The sequence below is a fragment of the Uloborus diversus genome, chromosome 9 (genome assembly GCF_026930045.1).
Source record: "Uloborus diversus isolate 005 chromosome 9, Udiv.v.3.1, whole genome shotgun sequence".
In the NCBI taxonomy this organism is placed as follows: Eukaryota; Metazoa; Arthropoda; class Arachnida; order Araneae; family Uloboridae; genus Uloborus; species Uloborus diversus.
In genome coordinates, this window is record NC_072739.1 from 4,487,798 (window position 1) to 4,510,657 (window position 22,860).

A 22,860-nucleotide genomic window follows, 5' to 3' on the forward strand; every position below is an offset into this window, starting at 1 on the left:
AACTGTAAAGTTTGCTTTTTGAGACAAAAATTGGCAAGAACCATATAGTTCTAAGTAAAATGAAAACTTTATATTGAATTTAGCTGATTTTCAGCCCTTAAAACTTTCCAGTGGTTACAGCCTTAATGTATACACAGTTGTTAAGCTCCTAGATTTCTGTAAAATAATTTTCACCAATATAATGTTTGAAATTTCTCATGTGCCACAAATTAAAGCTTCAATGTAATATGTACATCAGGAATTGTTCTTTGTGTAGCAATAAAGATTGCTTTTTAAAAAGATGAAAAAAATAAATGGGAATGTAAAATAAACTAAATAAGTATAGTATTCCCCAGGGACTGTCGCATTCCTTTCATTTTCAATTCAATGTTATAATGAATTCATAAGTCACAACTTTAATAAATTTCTGTGAAATTTTTAATGAAAAAAAGTAAAATCTTTTTAAAAATTCATACTTTTATTACACCTTCAAATTAATGAAACTCGAGTATTTTTTTCATGAAACATTTGCAAGTTGTTCTTGATTTTTGATGATCTTCCTACATAATTCAATGAAGCTTCGAGTTGGAGCTCCTAAGAAAAACAGTTATTCTTATTAGGAGCAACTATTCCAATTGGATAATGTAAATATAACCTTATAAAATAAAAACAACGATGAAACATTTAATTCTAAATTTTATACCGTCTATACTTACCGCGAGGGAAGAATTTTTTAAATTAACTATACCTGTCATTTTATACAATTCAGTAACTTCATCATCTTTTTCTTCCATCATTAGTAAGCTTCTGTTCAATTCAAAATGAAGCCATTTTGTGTCTCCAACAAACTCCTAATAAAACTGCAATCATCAGTATGATACTTATCATATCTAGGAAAATAAACTAAAACTAATTTAGAGAAAGAACTTATTTAAAAATACATGTAGAGCTAGTATTTTAATGAATACGACAAACACAAAAACCAAGAAACAGGACAAATGCGAAAAAACTATTTCAACTAAAAAACAGGCAAATGAAAAATGATGATAAGCGTTGTGTTACAATATGATTAAAGTGAAAAAACAATAAATAAAGCACAAATTTTCAAGAAAATATGGCATTTAGCTATTTCAAAGCAGCAATGGAGCCTTGTAAATCAGAGCAGAAAACTTACCACAGAGCAAGAAAGTAAGGAGAGAACTAAATGTCAGCAGGGGATCTACTCCCCCTCCTCCTCCCCTAGGTGGTAAAACCTAATGTGTAATACAAAGAGGTGGGGTGCTGAAGAGAAAAATACCACATGGACACTGATATTTATACCAAATAGGTCAACCAATAGGGATTTGCAACAAGAGATAACCAGGCCCATCACTTGGGGGTCAGGGGGGCAATTGCCGTACCCAACCCCTTATGGATTTGAAAAATTATTATTTTTACATATAAATGGATGTAAATTTTGTTTTCTAAAAAAAATTTGAATTGCTTGCGCCTCCCTTGCCTGGAAAAGTCCGAAATGTCAGGCCTGGTGGCGACAACTAACCAATCAGCAAACTACAAGTCAACCCCTGCGCTGGGGCATAAATAGCTATATGCTGTATTTTCTAGAGTTTGTGATTTATTTATATTTATGTTGGTTTTTCACTTTAATCATATAAAATAGGTATTTTAGAATGGGAACTCAAATATTTATATTACTGCATTTAACTGCTTAGCCTTAACAATTTTTAAGTCTTGATATAACAATAGAATAGTTTGGGTTCAAATGATGGTCAACAGTCTGAAAAGTATTTTTATCACTACAATTATTTAGTCCTAAGCAGTAGTCATAGTTTGTATTCCACTTGCTTTTAGCAGCAGCCCCCCTCCCCCCCCCCCCCAAGCTGCTCTGTTTTTTTAGAGAGTAATGAATATTTAAACGAGCAAATATCTTTCAAAAATGCTACCTTCAAAAAAAGGGGTGTAATATAACAGAAGTCCCACTTCTTCTTGATATAATTTACAAGTTCATCACGTTCTCGGAGAGGAACTGGTCTCAGGAATAAGTTTATACAAGTACTGCAGCACTGAAATATAAAAGCAATTTCATTGAATTTTGATAAATATCAATTTAATAGATTGTACAGATGTCTGAAAAGTCCTCGACACATTTTAAAAATTCATGGAAAAGTAACAATGGGTTGTATGAGTCTGCAGTTTGTGCCACAACACTTCACAGGTTCAAGAATTTTTTACGACATCATAAAAAGAAAAAAAAAATTACTAGTAATCGTTGTATGGTCATAGTAAGAAAAACAAACAATGTGAGGTATTTACTCATTTTATTAGCCCGTAACAGAGGAGGTGAAAAAGTAGGACGTAACAGGGGGCTTGAGCTCTCAGAGACTGTTCCATTTACAAATTATTTAAAAATCGTGTAATTAAGATACATTCCTGTAATTTCCCATAGATGTTCTTTGAACTTTTATTAGCATGGGGAAAAATATTTTTGAATTTTGAATAGAAATATACCTTTTTCAAGGAAATTTAGTCTCAAATTTTTCCGAAAAAAATATATGCTGCAGTAAATAACTAATTACTCGTAACAAAAATGAATCTATTAATTATTATTGATTTTATTTTAGTTCTTGAATAAACAGAACATTTTGGTACCAGAAAATTGATTATATGAAGTTACGGGATAATTTTGACAGCCCTTTAACTAGTAGTATTTTGTGTAGTATTTCGAGGAATAATTCAGCCTTCATTGTCCCTGGAACATCATTGCGTAACCTTTGTGAACCTTTCAAACAACTCTCCACCTCATCTAGAATATTTTCCATCTCTTCCGCATAACGCGGATAAAACAAGTGAACCTATATCCGTGGTTCTAGCGTTTAAGAGCCATGTCTACTACAGCTGAAAATAGTAACACTGAAGGGGAGGAACGGTCTCACAGACCACCTTCTAAAGAATGCAATGAAATTTAAACCAGATGCATTTGCCTAAAGATACTGATAAGCAAGGGGGGTGTTCAAGGTCACAAAACAAAAAGCTATTGAGAAAAACCATTCAATCGGACTGAGAATGAAATAGGGGTGATCGGATGAACTTTTGAGCGGTCTGTGAGACCGCACCTGTCAGCGGCGTACGCAGACAAATCAGTTCGGGGGGGGGGGGGGGGGGCTGAGCTCGAAAGTCTTTGCGCTGGGGGGGGGGGGATACTTATGAACTGTAGCTAAGAAAAGTTCATGTATCGCTTTTCTGATATCAATACGAATGTAAGATTTCAAAAATACATCATAAAAAAAAAACTTGTTCTTTATTATAATTTTTATAATTAATTTTGAAAATTTCGGGGGGGGGGGGGGGGGGGGGGGCTGTAGCCCTATCAGCCCACCCCCTGGGTACGCCACTGGCACCTGTTAAGGGTTAAGCAGAAAACAACGCCTTTCATTACTAGAGTTCAAAGTGTTTACCAATTGTGGACATGGGGATGTACTTGATTACCATTTAGATATGTGGTTCAATCATCATTGAACTCTGGTAATGAAAGGTATTGCTTTCTGTTCAATAAAATGATTTTTCACCTCATATGACGTTTGTTGTTTTTACTGTGGCGATAGAGCGATTACTTTTTCTTTTTTCTAGCAATGTCATAAAAAAATTCTTGAACCTGTGAAGTATTATGACGCAATCCTTATTTTGTTGCTTTTCTATGAATTTTTAAAATGTGGCAAAAACTTTTCGATCACCCTGTACATATATAGGTTAACATCAAAAAACAGTCTTTTTTTTCAAGCAAACATTTTGTATCATAGCATTTTAAAGATTTGATAACTAATGTAATACTGTTAGGGGCGGATACAGAAATAACTTTTGGAGGGTGCCCCGAAATTGAATAGTGCCCCCCCCCCTCCACGTACAATGTTTCATACCAAAATTTTTATAACTTTATTTTTAAACGTTTCATTTTTTTAATCACTTAAGGTCAATTAATCTACTTTTAGGTACATAAATATAGTACACTTTGAATGTGGACATAAACTATCTTTAACATTTCAAGCGAATTAAATACTAAACTCAGCATAATACCACCGAGATGCTATAAAATGAACTGTTTTAATTAGGAACATTGTCATAAAGACTATAACATGAAGACAAGGTTTTTAAGCAATCCCTTACCTCATTTGAGATTTTATAAATTAATTTATATTTTAATTATAAAGCAGTAGGTATGTAATTGAGAAAATCATAGCTTCATAACACATAAGTTTTATTGAAGAATTCAAAAACTATTTATTTGCGAATTTCAGAACAGTCACTGATTTGTTCTTAAAACCATGATAAAGTTGAAGTGACATTTCGATACTACTTGCCATTTCCATTAATATCATGGTTTTGCAAAGAAACTATCTTATGATTTCTTTCATTTGGTACTTTTTATAAGCTGAAAAAATAAATCTATTATTTCGAAAATAGTTTCCTCGTCGAAATGACTCTTTTAGCAATGTCTAAACATTTTTTTAAAACTGTTAATTATTGATTTCATCAAAGAAGAATTAATGAACGAATCGCGATATTACGTTCCCTTGAATTCAAAACCAGGAAGTTAAAAATGTATTTTGCAGCTCTATCCTCTGACGCCAGACTCCAGGATTACTTCTTCAGCAAACAAAAATGATTTTATTCCAACTATTGTGTGTTGGTTTTGTGTTCTTTTTAAATAACTAAAAAAAAATATGTTAGAGAGAAGTCAATTAAAAATAATAGATGAAATAATCAATTTATCCTTTTGGGAGTGGCCTGGGCCTACTGCCCCCCCCCCCCCCCCAAAAATATACTACTGAAAACTGTATGAAATACAAAATGAAAATGAAAAATCTATAAAAAAAATTTGTAGCTTCAAGCTAAGGGGGAAACACAACCATAAGAAAAGCAACAGGCAAACAGGCAGCAGCTTTAAAAAAGACTAAGAGGAAATAGGTTCTCTGGGATTTGGTTGCTTTAGTTTTTCAATGATTTTCCCAACATAATGACAGCTTTATTGCACAAATGCTTTTGATTTCTTTTTTTAAAAAGGTACAGATCTCGTTAAAGAATTGTAAAATCATCTACAACTCTTAAAAGCTTTCAATTTACTTACGAAAAAAAAAATTCACATTTGGTTTGAATTTTCCTACATAAATTTAGAGAAACCAATCTGTATTGAAAAAATAATAATTTTTCAGAAAATAAATAGTGAAATCCCGTTACAATAAAATTACTTAAAATTAACCCAGTAAAATGATCTTCAAGAGACTACACGTTTTGTTTGTTGTAACAAGAATTTTGTTGTAAAGGAATTCAAGTGAAGTAGTGTAATGGCAACTAAATCAGGAAAATGTATTTTGTAGAAACGGAAATTACATTGTACTGGCATTAATTGTAATGGGATTTCACTGTAGTTTAATTTGGTAATGAATATGTAGAAGCTAAAAGAAAGTTGAAAACTCGATTGTTTTAATTCAACTTTTCCAACAGAAAGTCTTAAAGATGAATAATATAGCAAATGCTAAACTAAAACATTTAAGGTAGCTTACATCATGGTTTCATAGATTTTGGTAATATAAAAACCCACAGCTTAAAAATTAAATTAGAAGAAAAAGTTACTTGTTTCTGAATGACACATTTGTGAAACACACTGTCTTCTATTTCAACGAAAGGTAACCTGATGAATTTTTCACATGTATAGCTGCAAATCTGAAAATGTTGAATACTGAATTAAGAAAATGTATCAATTTGCAATATTTTGAGTTGAAACATTGCTATTTTTATGACACATTAGTAAAGTTTTTCTTATGATTTCTTTAAGAAACTTAAAAATTGGCCATTTGCTGATCAATTTAAGTGGGATGTTCTGCAATCATAGCTATTAATAATTTCAAACACACAACCAAAGCCATGCCAAATTAGAGGATTTTAGGGTTTAACCCCTCCCATTGAGAAAGTGAATAGCTAAATAATTTTTTTAATGTACTTAAAGTTTAATTTTAGAGTTAATGCATTAAGTCTTCAACCTTTAATTATTTCCCGTTTTGAATATTTTCGACAATTTGATTATTTCTACACATTCCTTTGCAGCTCGATGAAATTACAATTGAAAATTTCAATGCTAAGCATCCAGGGGAACATTGTATTAATATTTGTTGCAAGGGAGTGTTAGATAAATTTGGCACTTCACATAGCAAAAGAATGTTTCTACACAAAACAGCGAAAAAAGAATAGTATAATTACTTGGTATAAAATTTCCATTTTCTTTAAATTCCTCTTTAGTGTTGTTTAGCAGAATAAAAAAAAGCATTAGGTGCTGTAATAAGAATAAGTGTTCCCTTTTTCACTCTTCACAAAATGCTGAATTGTACACAAAAGATTTTATTTAAAAAAAAAAAAAACATAGAACATCACAAAACGAGGTTCTCGTTATCAAACTGAAATGAATTATTTTCAACTGCTTGTCAGTGTTTCTTGTTAGGTTAGGAACAAAAAAGAAGTTTGAACTCCTCTCTTTTTGAACTCCTGTATACAACTGAAATAAGAAATCTTACTTCCGAGAATAATTCAGCAAGAGCATCTTGTGAAGAATAAAATACAGATGTAGATGAATCAAAAGCAGTGGTAACATAACCTGTAATAAATTCAAGAATTATTATTATTATTTTTGTAACACATATTTGTTTATTATTGCTCTCATTTATATTTATAAATTGTTAATCCTTGAATAGTTTCAGAAATAAAAATTTTTTTTTATTATTTTTTAAAAACTTTTTGAGTAATTTACTTCATACTTACTATTATTCATTTTTCGTTTTGGCAATGATTTAAAAGCTTGTTCCATGAACCAACGGCAAAACAAGCATAATAAAAGCGAATAAAAATGGAGAAATCTATCGAAAAAGAGACGTAGCATACAGATGGGTTGCCATTTTGACTGATTTATATAAAAAAAAAGGATTTTTTTTTTAATTGATCATATATAAGTAGAAAAATGCTTTTGTAAGTAAAAATAAAAACTCGCACAAAATAGAGCTAGAGGGGGAAAATGAAACAATTTTTAACTCTCAAAAAAAAGGGAGGGTTGGTGGGTATTTTACCCGTGGCATGAAATTCTATCCCGATTAATTGAGTTAGCTAAAGACTCACAATTTCAGTGGTGGCTCGTGCCTTAATTTAGTGGGTGGGCCCGCAGTTATGTTTATGGGTCATTCTTCAAAAAGTGTAACTTTTCTGTCTTTTACAGTAAAAACTTTAGGGGACAATTCATTTAGTAATGATTTTTAATTCCATCAAAAATATATCTATTTAAACCTGCCAACAATTTTTTAATAATATTTTTTATTTTAGAAAATTTTTGGTTCACAACATGTGAATTCTCACCTTCGTGGAATGTCACTGTTTTTGTTGACTGTTTTTGTTGCTTAATAACTTGTTTAATTAAAAACAGTGATGTTCCCATCAATTTTTCTGAGGGTATACTTACAGTAATCTATTAAGCACAATTTCTGTACGTGAACATATACATAGTATGTCATAATATGAAAATTTATGATTTTTATTTTTTTTATTTATGAGTAAAATAATTGAAACTTAGCTGGGCCATTATTTATGGTTACTTTTAGAAGGTAACACTTTCATGTAAGAATGAAAAAAAAAAAAGAAAACAAAAGTTTTCGAAATTGAAACATTTTTGCGTTCAAAAGTTACGTTTTCTGGAGAATGACCCTTACATGTTTACACAGATAAAATAAAGAAAACAATGGTTAGTAAACTAATGCTGAGCAACATAAAATGATATTTAAATTGTTAATACAAACTAGTGAAAAGAAAATTACGAATGGCTAAAGTTTCACCCCCCCCCCTTCCTTTTTTTACAAAGTAATAATAATAATAAATGAATAAGTAAATATATAAATAAAACTCTATCAAATAACTGTTACACAAATATTTAAATGTTAAGACAAGAAATAACTATTGTAAAAAAAATTGACATAATTTTAAAGAAAAAGCTGCTAAGAAATCATAGAAAATTATGAAAATTAATCTCAAAACTGACATAAAAGATTAAGTGTTGGATAGTATTATCATTAGGTATTATGGAGTTTTCTTTCTTTTCTTTTTTTTCTTTTTAAATTTTTTGCGTGGATGACCGAAAAATCCGAGGACCAGTCTTTTTTTTTTTGCCGGTGCGTCAGACCACTGGGCTGCTCTACTATTCGAAAAGAAAGTCTTTACACAGAATTTTTGAGAATAAGCATCTCTAACTCCAAAAACAAACAAATAACTTAAAAAAATATGTATGCGTTGTAAAACAAATGAACGGAATCTCATGAAACCGACAATCTCCTTGCCTTACGGAAAAATTAAGACAAAAGAAAAAAAAAACAGAAGCGGAACGGTATGATAAAGTTTTTCCCTGACACATGGACAGGGGGCAGCCGATTCTCTGCCCTTTTACATGTTATTCTATTGAGCGACGTTGCTAGACTCTTCCCCGCTGACCTCTACTCTTCCCTCCAAACCGCTCTTGGTTGGTTTATAGACAACTACGATTTCGTTCGGGCTCGGCGAAATTTGCCCACCCTTGAGTTGCCTCCTTGGTTATCACCCGCCATTTTTCGCTTTCTGATTCAGTCATTGCGATTGGCTAAGAGCAGAGGCGTGGCTCTTAGTTTCGGGGGCAGCTTCAAGCGAGCCCGAAGCTCTCAAAGCTGTGAACAGAGCTAAAATTAATGGGATTTAAAAACTTTCTGGTTATGTTTAGAGATATGCGGGGAGGGGGGCCAGATGTTTGAAATCTGTTGTTCGCCTTACTTTTTGCTTTTTTAAACTGAAACACAAAATGATATTTTTGTTAATAATGTATTTTATTAATGACAATTTTTTTGGGTGGGCCGGGCCCACCCTGCCCATAGCGACGAGCTGCCCCTGCACAATTTGTATACCAGGGAGCAGTGGTTGGAGGGGGCCAAATGATTCCTTTTTTTTCCGGGGACAGGGCAACAATTTGTCATGTGTTGCTTTTCTTAGGCTAAGTATTTATTCTCATTGTAAAAAAATAATATAAGCATGAAAAGTTTTATTTGAACAAAATATTGGCAAATATATAGTACTTTTATTTTGCCTGTATGCAAATGGTCGTGTTTTTCAGTCAAATTCAGATTAGCAATGCTTTTTGTGTTTGCTTTGGTTTCCTAATCATAATAGAATTTTTTAAATGCTCTGATTTTTATTTAAAAAAAGTTTAAGGTTTCTTTCTTTTAGTACTTAGGTGCACATAGAAATTTAAATTAAGCTAAATGTTTTTTAGGGTTACAATGTTATTTATGGTGCAATTTATTGTTTAAGCTTATTTGATCAGCTAAATCAATTTACCAAACTCCGTCATCATCAATATTTAATAGTCTGATCGAAGTATTTAAAATCAAATAGAACATTTCAGACACACAATACCAAAAATCAGAAAATAATTAATGTAATAAAAAAGTTTTAAAGTACCATGATTTTAAAATGAACTAAAAAGTATGAAATAATTTCTCTCAAGCTTCATGTCAATTAAATACCCTGTACAGTTTAAGAATTTCTTACAGATTGTCTGGAAAATTTGTGATTGGGAGTTTTTAATAGCTATCAAAATACTTGTGAGCATTAAATGGAAAAACATGGGGCCCATGTACTACATAACTATCAGTGTGCAGAAAAGCTATCAATGAAAAGACTTACACCTCAGCTTACACATTTTGCAGAGTGATAAAATTGTTAGTTAAATTATAAATGCATGAATTGTTTGTTGCAAGAGCCCCACATTTTTCCTTTTAAAGCTCACAAGTATTTTGATAGCTATTAAAAATTCACATTCACAAATTTTCCAGACAATTTGTAAGAAACTCTGAAAATGCATAGGGCTTTAAATCTATATAAAGCTTAGAGAAATTATTTTATACATTTTAGTCCATTTTCAAAATTTGGTATATTAAAACTTTTTTATTTCTTTAATTATTACAAGTAGATTATATTTTCCACAAAATACCATCATTCCTTTATTTAAACATAAATCTTACTTGTCTGGGTTGCAACTGAAATTATAAAATCTGGGCAAAAAGAATGAGCATAAGTAATGGAATCCTTCAATAACATTCTTTCTTCAACAGGATGTGGAATCTAAAATATAAGATAAAATGTGTAAAAACAAAGCAAAAATAAACAGAAAAAGCAATTGAACAAATCTATCGATGATCAGGGACAGATACAGACTACCATTTTAGGGGGCGGGGACTTTGCTGAAGAACCCCCCCCCCCCCTTCCTCCTTGAACGAACTTACAGTTATGGACACGAAACAATTCTGAAACTGCTCAGGTGTCAATAAAAAGCACCAAATCAATCAAGGAATAAAGCACAAAGGTTACAAATTAATCTTCCAAGCAATGGAAAGAAATTCATGTTTTAAATATTCACTTTCAAAAATATGCAATGAATTAAAAGACTATTGAAATCGTTTACATTTGATTCATGAAGTGTTTGAACACAATGTGGACAGGGCCCGATCAAGGCAAACTGGTGCCCAGGTCCTGAGCAGATGTTGGTGCCCCCCCCCCGCCCCCATGAGAAAATCCGCACAATTTTAAAGTCAATGTTTCATACTAGAAACCTAATATACTAGAAACTACATTTTAAAGGAACATGACTACATTTAAAAGGAAACCTGGGATTTGAATACCAAACATTTGATAGTCACCATACTAATCACAGTTAAAATTGCCTTACCTTAAGGAGAAAAATAAGTTAAAAACAATTTAAAACTGAAAAAAAAAAAAAAAAAAATCTTACTAATTCTGACATCAATTCTTAAAAAGGCTTTTTTCTGGCTTTAACAGAGGCAAATGTGTCGATCAAATAATCGAAATCTATGTTTGATGTCACAGAATTTTCAATGGTCAATAAGGAAAACGCCTGTAAATTATCCTGAAAAACGCAGTTTCTTAAATGATTTTTGATTCTTTTCAAAAATGAAAAGGAACGTTCACTGGAAACAGCTGTTGATAGGCAAGGTAAGAAGTTGCAAGGCTGAATCCACATTCGGAAATGTATGTGTAATGTTTAGTGATCTTATCCTTTTTAAACATTCTCCAGGAGAAGAGTTACCTTTTGCAAAAATTTGAAAGTGTGTCAATTCTTCAGGAAAATGTTCATCTATGTCATCCGAGTAATTATTTTGAAATTCCAGAGCTAAGGGACAACGACTTCTTTACGCGAAATGTTTTTAACTTTATGAGGTTTTGAGCTGATTTTTAAAAAAATTTTTAGCCTCCTCTCCCTTAAAGTTGAGCAAAAGTAAAATGAGCTTTAAAAAAAAAAAAGGAAGCAAGTAAGTGGACTTAGGCTAGGCTATTTTGGTGCCCTTAAATTTGTGGTGCCCAGGTCCTCGGACCCGCCGGACCGTGCGGTAATCAGGCCCTGAATGTGGATAGATACTATTGTCAACGGTTTAGGGGGAAATTATGACCTCCCCTCCTCCCCCCATGACCCTCCAATTGTATCCACCACTGTCTATAACTAAGATGTGGATGTTACTATATTATTATGAGGTTTTTGCCTCTTTAAGAAAGAAAACTTTGGATTTAAGACTCATAAAAACAATTGGCATACAAAAAGAAGTAAACAGTTCTTTTTTTCCAGAAATCTTTACTAATAATAAAGCTGAAAGTCTCTCTGTCTGTCTGGATATCTGGATCTCTGTGACGCCCATAGAGCGCAGACCGTTCGGCCGATCTTCATGAAAGTTATTTTGTAGCATGGAGGTGTGCACTTTGAAGCCATTTTTCGAAAATTCGATTTTGTTCTTTTTCTATCCCAATTTTAAGAACATTTTCCCCAGCAAATTATCACTAGGTGGACGAATAAATTACGAAATTATCATAACATGGAACCGTAACATGGGCAAGCAAATGAACATAGCCAATTGGCGAGAAATTCATCATCCATTATTTGTAAATAAACATGACGACAACCAAATGGCCTTTTAATTTTGTACAATGGGCAAAGCCGTGCGGTTACCACTAGTTATGAATAAAACTCAAAGTTGGTCCCACAAAAAAAAAAAAAAAAAAGAGGAGGAAAAATGCAGTCACCTGCTTTCTCACTTCTTAAAACAAAACTATTTACTTATTTTTCTGAGAGCAACCAAAATTCATTATTTCTAGTTATTAAACCATTTTAAAACAATATTGAGATATGAAACAGTAACTGTTGTAGGTTTCTTGCAATAGAATACAAAATCATCTTCAAAAATGATATATATATACCTGGATGGAAGGCGTGACCTCATCAAGAAAATTCGGAAGTATTGCTTTGCTGACGTGCAAAGAATGAACAGTTATTGGAATAATACCTGGGAAAAAATACATATCTACATTTAAAAAACCTAAAAAATAAAACATCGTAAAATGTCAAAAGTACCTATACCTTTAGCATTGATAGTGGACTTTAAACGGCAAAAGGCAAGAAGTGTGCCTATAATACTTGCACCAGCTGACAATGACACATCAGGTACCAATTTATTCAAAGACGTTTCCAAAGCTTTTCCATCATCAAACCTTCAAAAAGTCTTATAATGAACCAGGGCTCAAAAATATCATGATATTTTCAAAAATATCCAATGTTTTCAATCTCTTTAAATAGTAAATAAATCTTAAAATCACTGCATTATTAACATAATATATAGGCTTATATTATCATTATATATACAAATACAAAAGTGACAACCAGCAACAGGCTCCGGGCCCAGCTAGACTGGTTCCTAGTCAATTTACAATCCCCAGTGAAGATCAATGGCCCTCTTAAAACTGTCTACTCCCTTGCTCATTACCACCTCTTCCGGTAAGCTGTTCCAAGGTTCCACTACCCTGCTAAAATAATAATTTTTCCTAATATCCATGTTAGCCTGAGATTTAAATAGCTTAAAACAATGACCCCTTGTCCTGTTTTCAGTGCTAAACTTCAGCCCCGTAACATCTTTCGTTTTAATAAATTTAAACAGCTGAATCATGTCCCCTCGGTCTCTTCTTTGCTCGAGACTGTACATTTTTAGCCTTCTGAGCCTGGAATCATAATCTAAGTGGGAAAGTCCACTTATTAACCTTGTAGCCCGCCTTTGAACCCTTTCCAATACATTAATGTCTTTCTTAAGGTAAGGAGACCAAAACTGAACAGCATACTCCAAATGGGGTCTTACCAACCTTTTATATAAGGGCAGAAGAACTTCTTTAGATTTATTTGAAATAGATCTATTGATAAACCCAAGCATATAGAGACTTAAAATTAATGTTTCTTTCATTACATAAAAATATATATTTTATGTAAATATTTACGTACTTTAAACGGTATTTTTTGAGTTACTGACAAAAGCATTAGCTGGTTTACTCATTTTTCTTTTGTTAGCTATTTGAACAAAATTATATAATTCAGAAATAAAAATATATACATTTGTCAATGTACAGTCACAAGAAATTTTCCTTTCTTCTGACCAACTTTTAATTTTTAACTAGGCATTTTAAATCTATATTAAAACTGCCACATTACTAATACTTTTATAATTACAAAATAAAAAGGGAATATTATCTTATTGCATTATATTAATAATATATATCATATAGTATACAGTAGAAGACCGTTATAATGCGCACCTTGGGACCAGAGCTTTTGCGTTATACAGGTATACGTTATATAGATCATTTCACAAATTTTGAAACTAATATATATATATATATATATATATATATATATAATGCTAATATATATTAGCTTTCAGAATTAGTTCTATCTGTAATGAGTGTTAAAACACTAATTATACAACTAATCATTCACAAATAAATATGCTTTATAATTAAAAGAAAGTGAATTATCCTGCACTTCTGCCAGCTTCATTGTTTGCATAACAGCTGCATTTTCAAGAGCCATCTCATACTTTCTCTTTACTGTGAATATTAGTTTTCATTTAAAAGCTTTGAATTAAGCTGGAAAGATGAAAAACTGTTTAAAAATTTAAATTTCCTAACAATTTTTATGTTAGTAAGGCAAAACAAAGGGATTTTTTAAGCTTAAAAACCTATTGTTTACTTTTGAAAAGTTGTGCGGTTTATAGAGAATTGCGTTATATAGGTCGGCGTTATAAAGGTATTCTACTGTATTACATTTTGATAATTTCTAATAATAAATTAATATTGATATGATTAATACATATACCTTTTTATACTGCAAATATTGTAGCTAAAAAAATAAATATAAAAAAAACACATGTGTTTGATGCTCATAATGAGTGTAAAAGCTTATAATAATGCATACAGTAAACACTCAGACTCCACACAGGAAAATAAAATCACAATTTACCAATAAAAGATGAACCTGAATTTACAAGGTTGTAAAGGTAAAAACTTTTCCAAATGAAACAATATGTTAATTACTTTCTTATGAACACTTGCTATCCGTTGTGATCATGAAATTAATTACATACCTCTGAGAAAAAGATATGAAGCTTCATTAACAAACCTTAAAGAGTTTTGCTAGAAAAAGAGCATTGAACTTGTGAAACAGGATTTTATTTGTATTTAAAAAAGTGAAAAAATTGCTCGGTTTTCAACAATCACCTATCTAACTCGACAGCAAGCTTACTTGACTATGGAGAAATGAGCTGAGACCAAGCGAAGGAAATAGTTCCTGGCGCCTTGTCCAATATTCGGGTGAAATTATACTCTTCACTTCAGAAACCAGATTAGTTAGTTGAACTCATGCATATCTAACCTTTTTACTTCCTTTTACAAAAAAGGAAGTATTGTATTCGCGAAAAAATTTTCTCTCAAAAGTCGACCTTAATTTCCATTTTGCTCACCCCCCAATGAATGTTGAGTTTTTTTCGACACGTGGATAAGTGCCTAAGAATGTATAGACACGTGAAATATCCATTTTGACGATTCCCGACTTAGTTACAACGAGTTTTCTCGTGACGTCTGTATGCACGTATGTGCAGATGTGCGTATGTATGTCGCATAACTCAAGAACGGTATGTCCTAGAAAGTTGAAATTTGGTACGTAGACTCCTAGTGGGGTCTAGTTGTGCACCTCCCCTTTTGGTTGCATTCGGGTGTTTCTAAGGGGGTCTTTTACCCCTTTTTAGGAGACATAATTATTAATTTTGATGTAAATTCAAGTAGTGTTACAATTTGGCAGAGACTTGGCGATACATCGCCAGTCTTTTAGTCGCAGGGGCGTAGCTAAGGGGGGGGGGGTTTTGGGGACAAAAACCCCCCCCGAAAAGTTAGTCTCAAAAAAAAAAAAAAAAGAGAAAAAGAAGAGAGAAGAGAAAGAAAAAAAAAGAAGAAAAGGGAAAAATTCCAAGCGATTATATATATATATATATATATATATATATATATATATATATATATATATATATATATATATATATGTATATATATATTATATATGTATATATTATATATATATATATTATACATGTATATAGTACATATGTATATATATATATATATATATATATATATATATAAGAAGTAACCCCCCCCGAAAGTCGGGTCTAGCTACGCCACTGTTTAGTCGCCAAGTTGACGACAAATTTGGCGATTTTTTTTTTAATCTGGCTTGAATTTGGCCACTGTTGGTGATATTTAGAGAGTAAACTATTGAATCACATTAAAATTGCCAATAATGAGAAAATGACATTAAAAGGAAGTCATGTGAGGCAGACATCAGCTCAATTTGTCATAATTTCTGTCAATTGTTACATATTTTCAGTTTTACGAGCAAAGCAGGGCGGAACTTTACATGTTTTCGAATCAAACGCATCCAGCCAATAGGGGCTCATAGACTAGTGGCGCTCCTCCCTCATTCGCGAAGCAGTTAGGGTAGGTAGCTAGTAAGTGTGACGTTTTATCTGCTAACTCGGTTTTTCTTCTGCGCCTCGTGACGTCACTGTCAAATTAGGTTGTAAGCAAGTATATAAATAAACAATTAAATAAATAAATAATAATATGTACTTACAAACTATAAAAACTTGCTTTTCCAACAAAGACAATTGGTGGAATTGATGCCCCAGAACCATCATAATGAATTTCAAGAAGTTGAGCAGAATCATTCAAGTATTTAGATGCAATTCCTTCGCTGTTTCCTTTTACATTAATTTTTGAGACATGTAAGACTGAATTCATATTGTTCATTTCTAGCCAAGTCTCATCTCTGTGGTGGGGGAAAAAACACAAATCAAACAGCATTACTTATTAAAACGATACAAGCATTTTAAAAAGTCAATAATTATCAGTATACATAAGTTACTAGAACACTGTGGTGTAAGATTTTCTCCCATTTTCATAATACATATTTGCTTTGCTTAGACACTACTCTGCAAGCTTCAATATTGAAAATAAGTTCTGAACTTTTACGGATATCTTTTTGTTTTGACTTTTAATTGTACGAATGGAAGATTCATGCGTACTTATTGTAGCGCTACCGTCGACATTTTGTGTTCAAAAGCATATCGAGAATCGTAATCTTTTTTTATTTTGGGCAGAAACTTTCTTTTTTATTTCATCTTCAAACTTTGGAGGAAACAGCATATTACGGTGTCATTATATTTCATGAACTTTAATAATTAGAATTAAAAAAAATAAATAAATGAAAGATGCTGAGTGGTTATTTGATGTACTAACAACGCGATGTGTAGACTAGTTTGGCGTGAGAACTTTCACTGTCAGTGATGCTAAAGAGATGTAAAAACATTTCACAAAATCAATATTTAGTAGCCGATAACAAAGCCAATACTTACTTCCAAAAAAAATTGCGTTGTCGACGAGGTCGACAGTGTTACCTTTCAAATTTACGACTCATAAAAAATTCGCGTTATAGCCCTTTCGCGTAAGTCGAATGGCATTGTGGCGGGAGTCGACTGTATTCATGTTTCATCGCATTAACTTGATAAAGATAATTTTACTTCTATGTAATGCAATTAAATTGGGAAGATTTCCATGAGCAATATTAAAATAATTACTTTTGAACAGTAACAAACATATCTCACAAGATATAATTTTTCACTCTATAGATACATTAACTACAACTGTACTGTCCAAACCATACCAACATAAAAAATGTGTAACTCAAAAATGCATAGCTGGCAGTTTTAAAATACAAATTTTCACACAAAAGTTTTAAAATGATACAAATGGTTTGATTTTTCAATGTTTTACATATTCTATTAAACTTATTGAAATTGTAAGAATATTTTGTTAAACACAAAATAAACTGGAAACTAAATATGATTTACAAAATTATTTAAAAAAACAAAATATTGCAAACAAAACTAGGAGAAATATGAAAGATTTGCAATCCAATTTAGACATTTCAATGACTTTTTTTCTGACTTTTCCAATGACTGAATTAGAAAACATACCTTTCAATAATTGTTATCTTTGAATAAATTGATAATTTTTGCTTCACTAGTTCAACAAACTTTTCAGGTGTTATGAACATTCCAGGACCATGAAGAAGACGAGCAAAATTCTGGCACTCTCCAATAATTAAACCTTCTTCAAAATCATTTACCAGTTCTGTCATGTCAAGTAACCTAAAATATATAAATCTATATTGAAACTTTAAGGCAAAAAAAAGCTAACTGATATATATATATATATATATATATATATATATTTTATCAAATCACGATTTAGAATTTTTAATCAGATTATCACTCTAAACAATGAAATAAAACTCAGATGGTAAAATGAATTCCTGTCAGTCATTTATTAAATAAATGTTATCTGCATCGCCCGGCTTTGCAGGGTCTACCTCGAAAATAAAAGTTACGTCAAGTGACACATGTTCAACAATCAGGCTTTGAACAAAAAAAAAAAATCAGTAGAATTTTGCTACAAATTGCGGAAAAATAACCAAAAGTAAACATTTTAAATCAACCGATTACAGGAAAGCCTTTAAAACAAAAGTCAGGCTTTTATTTGTCCATGTTCAAGGAAAAAAGATGGCAACAGATCTTTCTTCTCAATGATTTTCTTCACGCTACAAATTTTAATAAAAGCATTTTTACGAAAAGCTGAGTTGAGGTGCTGAATAATAATTTGAATGGAGGTAAGCCTTCGAAATATAGGGATTTTATGTTGAAATCTAAATGTCATAATTAATAGTTTTTAATTGATATCTCCGCTAATTATTATGGAATCATTATGTTAAATAGTCAAACATTAAGACGAGAAAATTAGGAATCTGTCGATACCTCGTTGGATGGTCAGTTCATTGGCGTTCGGGAGAAGTAACTTGGACATAGATACATAAGCTCAGTCTTTAATTATATAAGATAGTTAAAAGATTTTGTTAGTGATGTTGCACCTCTAATTCAATATAACAGTTAGCTGATAAAAAAGATTGTTAACTTTTCAGCAACATAAGTCTACCTCTATCAACAGCTATCAGTGGCAGCGAATCGGGGGGGGGGGGGGGGGGCGACTGCCTCAGCACTTATTTCATCATCAAAGATTGCCTCAACGTTAAGATTTCAATTTCAAAACATTCTGGGTGAGGTTACACAAACACTAATGTCCCCAAATACTGTTTAAAATTTCAGTTTTAAAACTTAAATTCTGAAATGTTCCGTGAGAAAATCCCTAAATGTACTCCCTTCTTCTTTAAATTCAAAAATGACCCACATTTGCATCATAAAGACTCCAGTTTGAGGGGAAAAATTCAGGAAGAGAACCCCCCTAGATAGTAGATATAGTAAAACTGCATCTTCAAGACTCCAATTTAGAAAAAAAAAAAAACTCGGAAATCTTTTTCTGAAGTCCCCCAAGAGAATTTCTAGACCGAGTTCTTAGGATTTCATCAGTTCAAAAAAAAAAAAAAAAAACTGGGAGAACTTCCCAACCTGATCGTTCCTCCTTCTGAAATAACGTTTTAAAGGACATTCAAAAAATGTTTTAAACTTTACAAAATTTCTGGGAGAGAACCCCAAACCTCTTGTTCTCTAAGTTTACTAAAGATGGCATTATTTTGTGTCTTTAAGACATCAGTTAAGGATTTTTTTTTTTTTTTCTAGGAAGAACCTTCTTTACTGTTACATTATCAAAGACATTCCAAACTTCTTCATTTTTATTATTATTATTAGGACTTTATTTTAAAAGAAAAACATTATGGGGACGGACAACCCTTGAAACTCCTCTGCAATCCCGAAATGTTGACAAAACTCAACTAAAACGCCGTTTTTAAAACTACAATTCCAAAACATTTACGCAAGAGAACACCCCCCCCCCCCTGCCCCCATCCCTAGTCACTCAAGATAGCCTAAAATAGTCTTTAACTTCCTAAGAAAAAATTTTGCCCCCCCCCCCCGCACTTATAAGCCCCACTTGTTGCCTCTGACAGCTATCAATAGAGAATTCTTTCCAGTATGATAGATGTTCCAATAACTAATTAATAATAAAACTTTCATCATAACTGCAAATATATTTCACATTTTTAAGGATATTTTTGGAACAGTTTTAAAACATAGACATCGAAAAACATCGACACTAAAACATGGATGGTGAAAACATTGATGTTTTGAAAACATACACATTGATGTTGCACCACTAAAAAGAGATGTGCACATCTACCGTTTACTTCTGAGAAGTTATGCAGTTTATGGAGAATTGCATTAAATATTGGTAGATTAATGGTATTTTACGGCATTTTGTTTCACATAGATAATTAAAAAAATTTGATTCTTTGATTCTTAATATTACCTGTCAGGAAAATCACAAAATATTTGAAACTGTACAGGCAAAATCTGAGAGCATGAATCAAAGAAATAACAATTGCTTGGAAAATTTTGCTCATTTCTCTCAAATGCTCCAAACATTGCAGCTTCAGCAACAACTAAATAATAATATGACATAAATAATTAATGTAAAAATAAAATACAGGTTTTTAAGTCTTAAAAAACAAGTAAAACAACAAAACATAAGCATAAATTAAAAGTACAGTATAGCCCTGCTAATCAAAGCTCCACTTAATCCGAGGTAACTCATTTTTTTCCCTGTCTACGAGAAAAAGTATTTCAAAAATTGCAAAGGAATTAATTGGAAAAATGACGCTAGTCAAGGTGATTGGAGAAGAGAAAGTTGAAAAAATTAAAACGAGGAGTGTCTGAAATCGGTCACCCAATAATTGCTTAAGAAAGAACATCAATGCACAGACATTATTTTTTTCTTGTTATTTTATCTTCCTAAATTTTTAGTAGTTCATAAAAATTAGTGTTTCTCTTTGATTGTACCATGTAGCTCACATGATCCAAGTTTGTCTTGGTGCCAATCAATTTGGATTATCAAGACACAACTGTAATACAAAAAATAAATATAGAATAATACTTTAAAAAAAATTTCTTGCGCACTTTTAGAATGAATTTCAGAAACCGATTTCAAACCAAAGAAGTGAAAATAAATATTTTACTACACAACAAAGAAAATGCATTTAATTTACGATTTGCCAAACAAAGCTGTATTATTAATTTGTAAAGCAAATAATAATGTTCACACACACATTAATGTAACTTTGAGAAAATCAAAAAATAAAATGGATAATACTAAACATGAATTTATTGATTGAATTAATTTTTGCACCATTTAATAGCATTATTCAAACTAAAAGGGAAGCATAAACTTCTTGCTGTTTTTAGAAGATAACCCTTTTATGACACATTTCAACTCTAAATTTGTGATTGACCTAGCTAGATACCAAAACCAAAATTTATATCACTGAAGAGTTTTTTTTTTTTTTTTTGTTTTGTTAGAGAAATTTAGATACATTTTAAATTTCACCTTAATTTTGGTTCATATTCAATATTTTGGTTCATGTAATAGGTATATTTATCACTTAAATGGTTTTTGATTGCTTTCTCCAGAAAATTCTACATCAGAAATTAGAATCCAAGTCATCCTTTGACAAGTTACTTTATTTTTAGCAGCAGCATTCTTAATTGTTACATTTAAAAGAACTTTTAGCAACTAAATAAAAGTATGCACATATGCAGCAATTATTAAAAATATTCTTCAGAAATTTATTGCTTAGATTATACTAAAAACATACCTTTTAGGAAATTGCAGCATTCAATTTCAATAATTCTTACATCTTCATCACTGCTAAGTTCACGAATACATCCTAGGAAACATAAAAGACATGTAAGTTAGAATGAAGATGTAGCTTAAAGTTTTTTTTTCAAGTATGAATGTATTAGTTACAAAGTTAAAATGTATTAATTACAAATACAGTAAAACCTGTCTAAAACGATATTGCTGGGACATGAAAAAAAATATTGTTTCTACAGATTATCATTGTAGGCAGTTTGACTATTTATGCTGGCGTTTACTACCTTACATATTGTGTGCATGCCACAAAATAAGTTTTATTTAAAATAAAAATAAAAACTATATTTGAGTATTTTGAAATTTATAATACTATAAAAGTTGTTAAATAATTTAATCATTTAATAATTTCAAGCTTTACTAATTGATTTTAAAAAAAATTCAAAATGTATATAAGATATAAAACAAGGGCTTTTTAAAAACTATCTTATGCAAAGCAGGTTTAGCACAAAACAGGGGTGTCCGCCTTGGAGGGAGGGCATGGTGCAGACTGCGACATTAAAATTTTTAGGGGTTATTTTGAGGGGCATTTTTCACTTTTTTGGGGGGCTCTTGCTTTTGAGGGGTCTTTGCAATATTTAGGGGTGTGTGTCCTTGCTTTTAGGGGGGGGGGCACCCCAGAACAAAATGCTGTTACGATATGTTTAAACTGGGATCTGAATCACTAGGACATGATCCAATGGTATGCTATAGAAACCAATAACATTCATATGCTGGTCAGAATTTAAACCATTGCATGGGACCCACCTAAGTTATAGCCTAAAAGCCTTGGGAAAGACAATATATTACGAAAAAGCAAAATGATTACAAAAAAAAAAAAAAAAAAAAATGAAAACAAGGAATTAAAGTTTAAGAGTTTACAAGTTGAGAACAAAGTGACAAACTTTTTAAGCACAAATTACTGCTCTTTATATAAGAGAAAACATTTTCTTAATTGAATCTACTACTATTGATAACATTCTTTGGCCTCTGTAAATATTAACTCATTAGTTTATTTTTCACTAAGAAAAAGAAAATTTTAAATTCAATTTTTTACATGTGCTCTTTTATTATTTAAACTGAGTCTCGTTATTACTTGAATACCAACAATGTATCAAAAAAAATAAAGTAAAATTGTCTAGTCATTTCTAGTAAAACATTGGAGTTATGACCCATAATTTTGTTAGCCTAGCTAAAATTAATTACACAACAAAGAAAACCCTAAAACAACTTTTAAGGATAAATTTTATGTATACATATGTTACAATGAAAACCCCAATCGCATAATATCAACGAACACTGATGGTTCATCAGAAATTTTGAGACTTCTCCAATGTCTGCTATGTGAATGCTGTGCTGTCCAAAAAAAAAAAAAAAACAGTCAGCCAACATGACCACCAGTATTGAAAGGAAAATGTTAACTCACTTGCAAAGTTCTGACGAATGTTTTTTATCTTTGTGTTGGCCTTTTCACCTTCTGCATCACCCCATGAACCAACATTTACCAAAGCAAGAGATTTTAGATTTGGTATCATGGCAGCGAGATCAGAGAATTCTTCAAAATCCTGAATATAAATATGAAGATGATTTAATGTATCAAAGATTTATTCAGCACCACACAGTTAAAACTAAGAGAGACTTATCCAGACCAGGGGTGCCCCCCCCCCCAGTTCAATGGTGCAAATTCTGCGCCATTGA

General features: G+C 31.6%; 1 protein-coding gene and 1 long non-coding RNA gene across 2 annotated transcripts; both read right to left on the bottom strand.

Moving 5' to 3' along the window:
* Window positions 1–484: 484 nt before the first annotated feature.
* Window positions 485–17,612, bottom strand: LOC129229711 (cytosol aminopeptidase-like). The gene is made up of 10 exons (XM_054864074.1): window positions 17,445–17,612; window positions 16,043–16,237; window positions 12,455–12,585; window positions 12,295–12,380; window positions 10,053–10,152; window positions 6,543–6,622; window positions 5,608–5,697; window positions 1,923–2,042; window positions 728–830; window positions 485–573 (listed from the first exon to the last, which is right to left on the bottom strand). Exons 1-10 carry the CDS (start codon window positions 17,606–17,608, stop codon window positions 497–499), a joined length of 1,146 nt encoding a protein of 381 aa, XP_054720049.1. The 5' UTR covers window positions 17,609–17,612; the 3' UTR covers window positions 485–496.
* Window positions 17,613–19,792: 2,180 nt separating this feature from the next.
* On the bottom strand, window positions 19,793–22,699 carry LOC129230608 (uncharacterized). The gene is made up of 3 exons (XR_008581158.1): window positions 22,589–22,699; window positions 21,128–21,199; window positions 19,793–19,918 (listed from the first exon to the last, which is right to left on the bottom strand). It is a non-coding gene; the product is annotated as an uncharacterized LOC129230608 (long non-coding RNA).
* Window positions 22,700–22,860: the final 161 nt, after the last annotated feature.